Source organism: Vicia villosa, linkage group LG2, assembly GCF_029867415.1.
Source record: "Vicia villosa cultivar HV-30 ecotype Madison, WI linkage group LG2, Vvil1.0, whole genome shotgun sequence".
Lineage (NCBI taxonomy): Eukaryota > Viridiplantae > Streptophyta > Magnoliopsida > Fabales > Fabaceae > Vicia > Vicia villosa.
In genome coordinates this window covers 177,183,366-177,196,162 of record NC_081181.1, presented here as the reverse complement: position 1 = coordinate 177,196,162, position 12,797 = coordinate 177,183,366, and the positions used below count along the sequence as shown (strand labels likewise).

Here is a 12,797-nt window from a genome sequence, read left to right as displayed (position 1 = left end):
AGGGGAAACTACATCCCAATTGAGAATGACTAAATCACAAATACCAAAAGCCCCCTCACGGGGCGTACAAGCATCAAGAACTCGAAGAACTTCTTCTACCCAAGACTTGAAACGTGCTCCATCTTCGATATTATTATAATTAAAGTTATTGTAATGTTCATGTAAACATTGTGCCTGTGTAATTATTGACGGTCTTTCAAATGTTTTGTTTAATTGGGGACCCTCTCTTTGAAACATATCGCTTGCTGGACTTTATAACGAAGATCCTTGCCGCCTATCAAGGCAATATGAATATGTTGGACTTCAAAACGAATATCATTTCTACTTATCAAGGAAATATGAATATGTTAGACTTCATAACAAAGATCCTTGTCGCCTATCAAGGCAATATGAATATGCTATATTTCTCTAGGAAATTTCTTGTCGCCCCTCGAGGCAATCACATGGCTAAATTTCTACAGAAAAATCCTTGTCGTCCCTCGAGAAAATCTCATAGCTGGATTTCCAAAGAAAAATCGTTGTCGCCTTTCAAAGAAATACATGAGCAACATACTCCCATCAACATATCTCTCACCTCACGTGAGCTGGTCCCAAACAGCCTAAAAAATCACCGTACAGGACTACTCGCCGCCGTGAACTAACCTTCAACCGAAGTATATAATATACCTACTAGAATTTCTGAGTTTCTCTATCCTTACAAAAGAAAAACACACATTTGTATTTGAATAGTACATATACTTTGTTAATGAGTTCATTTTTTCTTTATTTATACCATAAAGTATAATGTGTATGCCAACAATGATGATTGCATGGTTTTAATTATTTTGAGGGTCATTAGTAAGCTTTATGAAGGAATCGTAAAATAAATATCACATTTACAATGTCAATCATTTAAAAAGGTATTTGTTGCAAATTTAAGAAAACAAGTTTGTGTTCTTTATTTGGATGTTTAATGGAAAGAACAAAAATACTTCACATATATTACTCAACTATTTCATTTTATTCAAATTCTTGGATCAAACAAAAAGAACATTCTCTTTAGTAGAAGACCTTTGAAATTAAGAGACTACATTTAAATTAGAATCCAACAAAACTGAAATTAGATTGATTGTGATTTTGTAGCACTTGTTCCATAATTACTTTCAATCGAATTCTGAGTTTTTGTAACACTTGTTTCATAACAAGTAAAAATTCTTATAATTTTAATTGACACTTGATTAATTAGTTTTATAATCAAACAAAACTGAAATTGTGTAATCAATGATAAAGGGCCAAATCAATAGACAAAATGAAACAAAAATATTGTGTAAATAAATTTCAAGTTTGTTACAAAGCTAGTTAAGTAGTTATGAATCAATAAAGCATGCCTTTATGCTTGCATCTAATGTGAGTGTAAATTTAGAAACAAAGATAAACAAAAATAAGTTTTGCAAGATAACTTTATCATATGTAGCAACATCCTGTTGGTCCAAGCGGTAAGAGACTCAGACACCTGAAACAAGTAGTCAGAGATTCGATTTCTGACTTCTGTGTATGGAAAAACTCGGTAAGAAAAAGAGACCACTAAATTTTCTAACAAAGACTGATCACTCATGAACGATGTGGACAATAGATACATCGTTTCGTACCTATATCGTGGTAATCGAAAAACTTAACTTGTGCCATTCTCTATTGCATTGTTGTAGCAAAATGAACTGTCCAACCATCCTTCATTCTTAGCTTTTTCAACATAAAATCCAAACTGATTTTTAGCATCAGGAACATCCAAAGCCAAATCATCAAGAGCTTCTTCAACTCTTCCAAAACCTTTAACCATTTGATTCATAGTTATTAACCCTGATTCAGAACACTCTTTAAGCAAACCCCATAACCTCTCATTCTTCTTTTCAATAGTTTTCACCATAGCTTTCTTAACAACTTCATGATGAAAAAATGGCATGCCTAACTCTTTCATGCACCTACAAGCCTCTTTTATATCGCCACCCGATTCATATTCCTCCAACAATTTCCCGATCATGTCTTTAACGTCTTCGATCTCCCATCCAGGTTTGCTACTTCCACCCCCTCCCCAACACCTCAAGATTCTCTCGCCTGCGAGTCTAGCTTTTAGCAATGATTTCGCCATCAAAAGTACTTTGCTTCCAATTGAATCTTGGCTTATACATTGTGTTCCAACTTCTTCGAGCTGTTGCGGTGCTAAAACTTCATCAACTACTGATCTTGCTAGAAACATAGCGAGATCTTCAACAACGACAGGATTGTCTAAAGCGGTATCGTCTGCTGATTCAATTAGCATCACAAAACCGCTCACAACATCATCGGGTGGAAAACAAAGCGATGAGAGTAATACAGAAGCCATTTCTTTCTCACGATTCTTTCTGTCCATTGCTAGAGTTATTAGTTTCTTAACAAAGATTGCATTTAGTTCGCCGCAGTTTTTTTTGTTCTCTTGTTCTAAACAACTATTCACTTCGAATATATCACCTGATAAAAAGTACTCTTGAATGATGGATTGTGTTTTCATCTTGAAACATCTTGCAACATTTTCTTGTATCGTGCTCTTTTCATCCTCGGCTGTAAGTGATTTTAGTGACGAGACACATAACCAACCTTCGGAAGCAGCTTTCGCTATCAGTTGTTGAAGTATTCCGCGTGCATTCGGTATGTCAAGCGATAAATCGTCGACAGTTTCAATCAGCCTGCTGAATCCTTTTGACATTTGGCTTGTGTTGATGAAGCCTTCTTCGGCCGCTTCTTTCAATAGGTCTAGCAACGGTGTTTCCGCCTGTCGCCTTTCCATTGCCATTATAAGAGCTCTTTTCACTATTTCGTGATGGAAAAACGGAACTTTCAAATCTTTGATGCATCGAAAAGCTTCTTTCTTGTCACCACTTACTACATACTCTTTCAAGAAATTGTTTATCCTCGCCTTCACATCATCGACTGTTGTATTCTTGCTTCCTCCCCAACGCCGCTCGATGATTTCAGCGTGTAAAGGCGCTGTCAGATAGCTTTTCTCGGCTTTCATTAAAACCTCAGCACCTTTAGAATCATTTGGTAAATTCGCTATCTGCTTCTTCAAAAATGCCGGTGGAAGGATATCATCAACAACAGCTCTAGCTATGAAAAGCGCTAGAATATCCACCGTGTCTGGAATATCCACAATCAAATCATCAGCTGACTCGACTAACTTGGTGAATCCTTTGTAAACTTGCGATGGATGAATTATATCCGCATAAAGCGCAGATAAGAGAATGGCAGCCATTTCTTTTTCTTTGTCGTGTCTGTCCATCGACATCGAGACAAGCTTTTTGACGAAATAGTAACTGTATTCTGGTTTACCGATTTCTCTAAGTTCACTCATTGTCGCAACAACATCATCGGTTGTAAAGTATTCTTCCACTATTATTGTAGCTTTTTTCTTGTAATCTTCCAACGCCGTGTTCTTTTTCTTTTCATTTGAATCATCAATTTCCTACAAAACCGTATATACTTGCATAGTTGTCGATATATTACAAAACCGTATAAGTAACCAAAGATTTGAATCAGTGTTGTCAATAGCAGATCGCAGAAAATATCAGTTTGTTCAAACTTCGTTACGTATTAGCCTCTATTTGACAACACTGATTTGATCGATATAATATAAGTTTCTATAATATTAAGAAAACGATGAAATCTTAACAACCTACCTCAGTGCTGTCGTAGTTTGGATCGTTCGGATCAAGAACATTCATGTCTTCGGTTTCGAGCAATCCACCCCAGGTGCCTTTCCCACCTGAACCACCTGCAATTCACAATGATTAGTTAGAACGAATCGGCATTCAGCATAACGAAGGAATTCAAGAAACCTTCACCTTTCTTTGGACGTCCGTCTTTTGGAGAATGCGATTGCCGATTATTTTTTGGACTTAAAGTGTTTCCCTTAACTTGCGCATTTGAAGACCCTGGAGATTTTGGTGACTTAGGAGAAGAAAGTTGTAAAGGAGAAACAGATATTGGATCAACACTTTCTGCTGCAGATCGATGAAGCTCGCGATGCTCGTTCGACACATGGCCGTCCTTGAAATCCATTACACTTGTCTCAAAACTTCTAATGTATATTCACACAAGCCATAATATATACTCGAAAAAGAGCATCAATTCATAATAAATAGGACAATCATTCAATGACATGTCTGAGGAAACATCAACCTCTAATCAGCTTTTTTATCTTATCTTTTCGATTTTCATTGTTCCATTGAATTTGATCCATTTTTCTTCTGTCATACAATGATCATAACAAACATAGGCATGAGTTTGCATATACACAAATGAAATGAAACTAACCAAACCCAGACACTTATAAATTGAACGTAATCATTATTATCGTAATCATTAGTATCGGTATCTTGTCGGTGTCAGACAAGACATGTCAGACACCATACACAATTTATTCAGAGATGTCGGTACTACATAGCTTTTTTTTTAAAAACACAAAGGGATGAAAGGCCTAAAATCATCAATGATTTTGATGACATAAATTGAGATAGAAATAAAGCAAAACCTAACATACCTTCAAAACATCATCAAATATGCAGAGGCCAATGATTTTGGAATGAAACTATGAACATATGATATTGATTCTACATGGAAGTTATTGCAGTTATGAGTAACAGTTATTTTGTTTTTTGTTTTTCCCTCTTTTGTTTGGAAGTGAAACAAAGAGAGAGAATGAAGAGTGTTTGAAAGGTGGTTGCAAAGTATAAGGAGTTTGTATTGTAATGTGTGGTAGGAAATAATGTTGAACAAGTTTGTGACGTTTAAAATGCTACCTACACATTTGCCTATAGAGACGCTAGAGGAAAAAACCATCAAAGACCAAGTGCATGTGGCGTATTATTTATGCAATCTTATGCCACTTTTTTATATTTGAGTTTATCACGTATCTAAAATTGTTTTGGATTTAAAGAAATAATATGTGTCACGTTTTGTACTTTTGTATACTTAAATATTAAATTTTTTTAATACACTTAATAATAAATAAGTTCAATGTATATATAATCAATATAATTCGTGAAATATTTAATAAAGTCGATTTTATAATCATCTAATAACAAATAATATTTAAGTGATAACTAAATATTCAATTCTTCATTTAAACATCATAGTAGTTTTATGTCCAATTGTAACATACATAAATATCACAAGAATAATTTATAACACTTGCATTAGTATTATTATATAATGTCAATTCAATATAAATATTCTTTGTTATATAATTATATTTACACATATAAGAAAATTTATATCTCATATTTATGTTCTGTGAGATATAATTATTAATCTATACAAATTAATTTTATATTAATTCACAATAAATTTTGATTATGAATTTTAATAATATTGTCCTTATATTTAACAAAATCTCACTTATGTAATACTACCTCCGTTTCTTTTTAAGTGTCGTTTTAAATGAATTTTTTTATTTTATTTAAGTGTCGTTTTTATATTTTAATGTTATGATTTGTGAATTATACCTTTACTTTCTCAATAAATTCCTTAATTAGTCATTGAAAAAAGAGAGTGATTATTGAATTTATTTGGAAAGAGAAAATAAACGAGGGTATAATAGAAAAAACAATTCTAATAATACACTATATTGGTTGAAGAGATTTATACTAAAATGACACTAAAATGACACTTAAAAGGATACTAAATAGATTAACTATTTTAAGGATTTTATTATTTTAAAATAAAAAAATCTTATAGATTATTAATAAACATTATTTCCTCCATCCTAATTATAAGACGTTTTAGATATTTTATAAAAATTAAGAAAGGTAATAAATTTTATGTGGGAAAGAGAAATAGGTATGAATTTACAACACTGTTCATTTATAACATATGAAAGAGAAATTTAAAGAATTAGAGGAAGAAATAATAATAAATAATAGAGAATATATTGAAACAAATATATTAATGTTGAATAAAATATTTTTTATGGAACAAAATTATTAAAAGAATATTCTCTTTTAAAAGTATTTTATTAAAAGAATATTAAAAAAATATATTAAAAGTATATCATTAATAGTTAGAATATGGAACAATTTTTTTTTAAAAGTGACTTATACTAATTTGGAAGAGATGGTAATTTGGACAAAAATGAACATGAATATTTTTCTTAAAATCATGCATCTTAGTGCATTGTCTATATATGTCTCTAACTTAAGGCAATTTCCTATTCAAATGTTGACTTGTTGCAAGGTAGAGATGTCATTTATGAATAACATGCCATCCACATAATAACATGACATCCACATATAATACAAAATTCAATTATTCCCTCACTAAACTTCTTGTAAACACAAGCTTCATCTTTTTTTGGTATGCTCTAGAACGTCAAAGCTTCCATTCAAATTGTATCATGTACACATAATCAAATAAATTTCTATTAAGAAAAGCAATCATGTATTGCTTTGCGTATCTTTTTGGTATACTCTAGAATTTCAAAGCTTCCATTCAAATTGTGTTATGTAGACATTCATATATTAATGTCCCATATTTCATATTCATGATATCCACCAATAATATTAATGTCCCATATTTCATATTCATGATATCCACCAATAAGTAAATTTCTTACAAATTAAAGTATTACAACCGGTAAATAGAGTTTCTTCGTAGTTTAAGACTTACTTACACTCAAGGATTAACCCCTTTACACAGCTCTCCCAAAGTCCACATTTGATCAATATACAGATGTTAAATTCATTTAAATTTCATAGGCTCTAACCAATTCTTAAATTCAGGTCAAGTAATGGTCTTTGATTAATCAAAGACTCATCATCCATAGTAATAAATAACTTAGAATCTTATGAGAATTATTATCTCTCTGTTGATGACTTACCCTGTTTGACTTATATTGAAAATGTTACTTGAATAGGTTTTTTCCGCCGCAGAATCCTGTGTATTTTGCTCTATTCCTATATCAGTGTTGATAAATATAACTCTCCGCATTATATACTTTACACAATCAGATCAATGATTTTGGGATTTATATGATTTGACACAAAACAACAACCTGTGAGTATGCATTTCAATCCTTTGTCCACTGCATTTAATCTCATTAGTCAAAAACACAAACTAATTGAGAACAATAGTTAATCTCACGTCAATGCAATCCATACACACAAAAATAATTTTCACCAATGCATAATCGACTCCAACAAAAACATGCTCTGAACCATCTCGTATGTTAATCGTGTTACGAAAATCCAGGGGCAAACACCAAAAAGGAAGCAAACACATGTCAGGACCACCTTGTCAGACACCACATAACCAGTTAACCCCTCAAAGGTTATTTGGTAAGCAGGGTATTCTGAAAGTTACAGTCAGAGCTATCTAAAAAGTTTATTATGCTTTGGTGTCAGGTGCTTCGTTTGCGTTGCCGTTTACAGTGGCTTTTGCATCTAGCTCAATGCCAGAAGATGCTTCCTCTGCTTCCTCTGTATCCTCCTCTTCTGAATCACTCTCGTCATCTGGTAAAGAAAACAGATCAAGTACACCGAAGTCAAATACAGCCATGGCAGAGTAAATTAAGAAAACGGAAATTCAAGCCATAAAAAAGTTTAAAAAAATCAGATGCATCGCGCTTACCATCGTCATCGCCTGCAGCATCAAAATCCAAACTGTTGTCACCCCCGCCCATGTTCAACTTCTGCATAGAAAGTGAACTTATGTATCAAAAATTAACAGAAAAGAAATGTATTATTAGATTATCGACTGAGCAAGGCTACTTACAGAAAAGTCGACGTCGCCGAAGTCCATATCAGATACAGCTGAAAAACAATATTCAGGAATGAGACAAGCCAATGAAAAATAAAACCAAAAATTCAGAGATACTATTGAAATCACTAACGATTGGCATCTTGCTCATTCACTTCATCTTCATCAATCCATTTATCCCAATCAACTTTCAAAAAGGAAGGAGATTTCCCTCCCTGCTTCAATAATCTGTCCCACCATTTGTTCTCGGCCTTTTTCACCAAGTAGCAGATCTGTCTTGAACTAGCACTGGATTCGCTATTCTGATTTTTTTTCAAGAAAGAGGCTTATAATTAGAGACGTAGAGAGTAATAATACTAACATTTGCATATATACAGAAAATCATAAACTAGTGACCCTTACATCTACATCAATCTTGTCGAACAGATCAATGTCGACTTCATATGGAATCTTGTCGGCACCAGCAGTTGCAAAGAAGTAAAATTTTCCCTCTGGCTCAAGTTTGAGCTTCACATTCTGAGCATCAGGCAACTCAACTGTTATGAGCACTTCATCAGACCTCTGGGCCCATTTGACAGTTGGATGGCGGCTGTAGTACCAGATGCGAACAAATTCAGAGATCGAACATATTGCAGAATTTTCCACTTCATATAATACCATAAGAGTTATGCTATATGGTACGAAACGAATTGTACGATAGACAAAGTAACTATTTAGAAAAAAAAATATAACAGTGGCTTTTGACGGAATCATAGGCGTGGTAAGTGTAATTCTTGTGTTTCGTTTGTTTGTGCTTCTTAAGAAACAGCATTTTCCATACCATAATGACAAAAGAACAAAGTATGACATGATTTCATAAGTGCTCGCAAATCTAATCTTAATGATATGAATGGTAAGCAGTGTTGCCAATGAGGGAAAGTAGATATTTTCTCTAATTCTACTACGATCCGGCGTGTCATCACACTGTTTAACAACACTTTGTGCTAAATAGTGTATCATAGAACAATGAATAGTTCCAATTCCACACTTCTGAGATCAAATTTAAAATGTAACTAGATCAGGACAAACCGACAAACCAAATTCCACACTACATCTTATCCAAATATGAACAAAATAAGTCACAGATTACAAACCCTAATTCAAAGTAAACCTAGTTTTCAAATGAAATTAACCACAGAGAAACCATGGAATCATAGCTATGCAACGAAAAACAATATTAAGATCAATAATTAGCTATCAAAATCAACATGAAAGCATTTCTCCATAGAAAATCCAGCAAAATGCTAAAAACCCTAATTAGGTTTTATGACTAAAAAATAATTATGAACAAAACAAAACTATGTGCATGTAGTTCTAAATTGTTTGTTCAAGCATTTTCTGAAACGACAATCAATGGAAAATTATCAAAGAAAATGGAAGTGATAAAAATGCGAACCTCATATTGAAGATTTTATCAGAAAATCTTCAGAGTGTTTCTAGAGTCAAGCAAGAGTTAAGTTGAATAACGGGCTTTCTCCGAAATTTATCGTTTTATAGGTCAAGCAAGAGTTTGTAATTCCAATTTTGTCCCTTGGCATGTGTTTGGTAAATAGCAATGAAAAGTCAACTACCTAACTAAGAATAAAACATACCACCAAATATCTTAAATTACCCTTAATGAAAAAATTAATTACTCTTACAAAAACCCTTTATTGTAATTTGCTAAATCAAAGTTTTATTCCCACCAATCACATTTATCCATTCCTCCAAGTGGCACCCCTTTTCATATTCATATTGGTTGTTTCTTAATATCCTTTGGGTTTCACATTTTGGGCTTTTAACCGGGCAAACAATTTCCTCCATTCATTTTGAATTTTGAAAGCACCGTACTTGTCTCTCTCTTCCCGTTTCCCTTTCCCTCCCCCAACCCTAGCAAATCCAATACTTTCCCACTCTCATCAGATCCGGTAAGCTCCACACTCTTCTTCCTTCTTCCTTCATCACATTCACGTTGTAGAAAGAGAGAGACTGTGGATCTCCATCCATCTTCTTCATTCTTCCGTCACCGTTTTCACTCTTCCAATCTCCTCTGGCGGTGGCAATCGATGGTAGCTCTCTTTTTCCCCCTTAAGTTTTTATCTTTCTCTTTTATTAGAAATTTGAGGAGTTCTTGTATCTTTTGATGTTTCGGTTTTAGAATTTATTTTCTTCGCTGATTGTTTGTATCTTTTGATGTTTTGGTTTTAGGATTTGTTGTCTTCTTCACATATCCATGGAGTGATTTGTTTTTGAGTTTTTGAACAAACAATTTAGGGTTTGCTAAGAAATTAAGTTTTTACTCTGTAGATCTGAATAATACTGATTTGAAATTAAGTTTTTACTCTCTGACAAGTTCTTCATGCCTTACAAGTTCTACTTGAAACTACTATGCAGGTAGCTGAAGTTACAGGGCAGGATGTTGTTTGTACCATTAAAAATTCAGCAACATTAGCTGGGGCATTCTTTACCTTGCATGCATCTCAAATTCATATTGATTTGCCTACCCTCACTGAGAAAGACAAGGAGGTAATTTCTACTTTTCACTTGCATATTTTAGTGAGATAACTATTGTCAAACATGCACAGCTTGCCTGTGCCTGGATTATAAGTTTCTTTGAAGTTCTGAAGTATAATTTTTTTCTGTTGCAGGTTATAAGCACTTGGGGAGTAAAAAACAAAATTGATTTATCATTGTCATATACTAGGCATGCTGAAGATGTTTGTCTGGTTATTTGTGTTCCACATCCTTTGTGTTGTAACATCTAGAGTTTAGAACTTGTCATTAATTTTTTATTCTATTGTTGTTTCAGGCTTTCTACTAACAGACCTGATGTGTTTAAAATGCAGGCACATGAGTTCCTTTCTACATTAGGTGATCTCAGCCAAACTCAAATCTTCGCGAGAATGTCAATTCCTTTCTACATTATTGGTGACATGGCCATAAATTCCTTTCTACATGAATTCCTTTCTATGTTAGGTGATCTCTACAATTTAATTTCTTATCTATAATTACTAAACATGAGCCATAAATTGTTGCTAATTGTTATTATCTTGATGTTTGATGATGTACAGCTCATGTTTAGCAATTGTTATTTTATAGGGTCGAGCTATAAATTTCTCTCCTCTTTCAAAATCCGCCAAATATCCATTGATAACTAGAGAAGCTGCAAAGGCAACTACCGCGGACTTAGCAGAAGCAAGGTACGTAAGCGAAATTTATTTGACAGTAAATTTTTTGAATGTATTCATCATAAGCAAAAGACTAAAAATTACTATTAATTGTGAAATGCAGGCAGTGTCACTTTAATTCATTAGATAAAAATAAAATCAAGATAAATATTTTCCTCTGCGATGGTATAACTGATCATCTTTCAACCTATAAGAAAATTGATGCAGTAAAAGAAGTGGGTGGATAAGGTCTTATTCATATTACTGACAGGGAAGAAGAAGTGAGTGGATTAGCTTCCACATTTTATTGCCATAGCTGGACTTGTGTGTGTAATGTTTGCCATTTGTATTCCTCATCTTTTGGCTTTTGCAATTTGGCTCGGATTTTCAACTGTCTTAAGTCTCGCATACATTTTCATAGTGCTTGTACTGTCGCTAAAAGAACCACGCCATCTTACGTCGCTTTCACTGACTCCGAGCGTCTCATCAGTGATGCTGCTAAGAATCAGGTCGCCTTGAACCTTATCAAGACTGTCTTCAATTAGTTATTTTACTCTCTGCTTGATCTATTAATAGTTTGTGCATATTATTTATATTTGGAAAGTTTGTTATTGATTCTGTCATATGTAACTAATCTTGCTATTGTACGTTCATACAATATGTAAATTTACGGTCCAAAACGGATCTGTCTGAATAGTTAGTTTATACAATGAGGAACACCATTAAGGATGATAATACTGCCGGTAAACTTGATCCAGCTAACAAAAAGAAGACTGGTGCATATAAGGCAGCATCTCGGTTGGCGATTGCCACTCCACCTCCTGCTTATGTGTTGAGTCGAGGCATTGGTTGGCAGGTAAATTACTCGAATTGCTAATAACATTGATATTAATACTAATGATATTTATTTGCGTATCTAAGAGCCTATCTTATTAATTTTTCATAGGGGATCAATATCTTGCTTGATGGATTTTATGGAACCGGGACTGGTTCCACTGTTTCTGTGTAAGTCGCTCGTCATTGAAGTTTGATTACAAGTTGCTTGGCTATGTAGATGCTTTTGTTTTTCTAAGATAACTTGACTATGGTTGGTTATTATTCCAGGGAAAATGTTGGACTCCTCGGCCTGACTCGAGTTGGAAGTCGCAGAGTTGTTCAAATTTCTGCTGGTTTTATGATATTTTTTGCTGGTTTTATGATATTCTTTGCTGGTTTTATGATATTCTACTGTCCATGACAAATTTCATCTCATATTCTTATAACCTTGATACTTGGTTTACTACTGACAAAGTGGGCCACTCATAGTATGTGATAAAATGAATTTTCTGGTGATATGATATATATTTTGAACTTCTGTATCAAATTTGCTGCATCTTTGAATTATTTCCCCCTTTTTTGAGTTTTTTTTCCAAGTAAATATTACCAAAGCTAGCGAAAACCTATCACAATTGCGTTTATGAAGGGATATCTCATTGCGTTGTTCCAGTCAGTTACAAGCTGATAAATACTCTAAAGTTTTTTTTTGTTTGAAATTCTATCAAATTTTATAAAACTGATTTGACATTGGACTAGAAAGTTTTAATTCTAGAAAACATGTTATAGATGTTATAGAAAGTTTATTGTAGGTTTGAAGTAGCAAAAATGAATGGTACATGTGATGTGATCATTCTGTAATATGTAGTAAGAAGGATCAGGAATGTCTTCCTTTATTGATGAGATAGGGCACATGCCTCCCACAAGCCTTTGTCTTTGGCTTCAAATTGTTACTTATTATCCAAATGTTATTAACATAAGCCATAATATAATGGTTGTTTCCACATGCTAAAATGGGGTTTTATTCTCCTTATT

At 33.5% G+C, this 12,797-nt stretch overlaps 3 protein-coding genes across 5 annotated transcripts; 1 reads left to right on the top strand and 2 right to left on the bottom strand.

The window, feature by feature from the left end:
• Positions 1–1,280: 1,280 nt before the first annotated feature.
• Positions 1,281–4,813, bottom strand: LOC131653075 (MA3 DOMAIN-CONTAINING TRANSLATION REGULATORY FACTOR 2-like). Its single transcript, XM_058923116.1, has 4 exons — positions 4,553–4,813; positions 3,855–4,259; positions 3,690–3,784; positions 1,281–3,475 (listed from the first exon to the last, which is right to left on the bottom strand). Exons 2-4 carry the CDS (start codon positions 4,069–4,071, stop codon positions 1,652–1,654), a joined length of 2,136 nt encoding a protein of 711 aa, XP_058779099.1. The 5' UTR covers positions 4,072–4,259; positions 4,553–4,813; the 3' UTR covers positions 1,281–1,651.
• Positions 4,814–7,067: 2,254 nt separating this feature from the next.
• Positions 7,068–9,295, bottom strand: LOC131647515 (co-chaperone protein p23-1-like). The gene is made up of 6 exons (XM_058917407.1): positions 9,200–9,295; positions 8,167–8,353; positions 7,898–8,066; positions 7,780–7,817; positions 7,636–7,696; positions 7,068–7,517 (listed from the first exon to the last, which is right to left on the bottom strand). The coding sequence occupies exons 1-6, from the start codon at positions 9,202–9,204 to the stop codon at positions 7,393–7,395; spliced, it is 585 nt and encodes a 194-aa protein (XP_058773390.1). The 5' UTR covers positions 9,205–9,295; the 3' UTR covers positions 7,068–7,392.
• A 264-nt stretch (positions 9,296–9,559) lies between these two features.
• On the top strand, positions 9,560–12,312 carry LOC131647513 (nucleobase-ascorbate transporter 1-like). 3 transcript variants are annotated; one of them, XR_009297849.1, is made up of 8 exons: positions 9,560–9,851; positions 10,177–10,308; positions 10,431–10,533; positions 10,629–10,758; positions 10,882–10,982; positions 11,074–11,805; positions 11,896–11,954; positions 12,054–12,312. XR_009297849.1 is itself a non-coding variant. In XM_058917406.1 (5 exons), the coding sequence occupies exons 3-5, from the start codon at positions 11,659–11,661 to the stop codon at positions 12,184–12,186; spliced, it is 339 nt and encodes a 112-aa protein (XP_058773389.1). In that variant the 5' UTR covers positions 10,540–10,758; positions 10,882–10,982; positions 11,074–11,658; the 3' UTR covers positions 12,187–12,312. The 3 variants fall into 3 exon arrangements, 1 of the variants encoding a protein (XP_058773389.1); XR_009297848.1 differs by having other exon boundaries at positions 9,561–9,851; positions 10,431–10,508; XM_058917406.1 differs by lacking the exons at positions 9,560–9,851; positions 10,177–10,308; positions 10,431–10,533 and having other exon boundaries at positions 10,540–10,758.
• Positions 12,313–12,797: the final 485 nt, after the last annotated feature.

Bases quoted from the DNA above. Each gene is read 5' to 3' on its own strand.
- LOC131647515 (XM_058917407.1), bottom strand. The intron at 8,067-8,166 runs GTAAGGGTCACT...AAAAAAAATCAG, and splicing joins TCGACAAGATTGATGTAGAT to AATAGCGAATCCAGTGCTAG. The intron at 7,697-7,779 runs GTAAGTAGCCTT...CTTTCTATGCAG, and splicing joins TCGGCGACGTCGACTTTTCT to AAGTTGAACATGGGCGGGGG.
- LOC131653075 (XM_058923116.1), bottom strand. From the start codon at position 4,071: ATGGATTTCAAGGACGGCCATGTGTCGAACGAGCATCGCGAGCTTCAT. The intron at 3,785-3,854 runs GTGAAGGTTTCT...TGTGAATTGCAG, and splicing joins AGACGGACGTCCAAAGAAAG to GTGGTTCAGGTGGGAAAGGC. The intron at 3,476-3,689 runs GTAGGTTGTTAA...ACGGTTTTGTAG, and splicing joins CAAACTACGACAGCACTGAG to GAAATTGATGATTCAAATGA.
- LOC131647513 (XM_058917406.1), top strand. From the start codon at position 11,659: ATGAGGAACACCATTAAGGATGATAATACTGCCGGTAAACTTGATCCA. The intron at 11,806-11,895 runs GTAAATTACTCG...AATTTTTCATAG, and splicing joins GTCGAGGCATTGGTTGGCAG to GGGATCAATATCTTGCTTGA. The intron at 11,955-12,053 runs GTAAGTCGCTCG...TTATTATTCCAG, and splicing joins ACTGGTTCCACTGTTTCTGT to GGAAAATGTTGGACTCCTCG.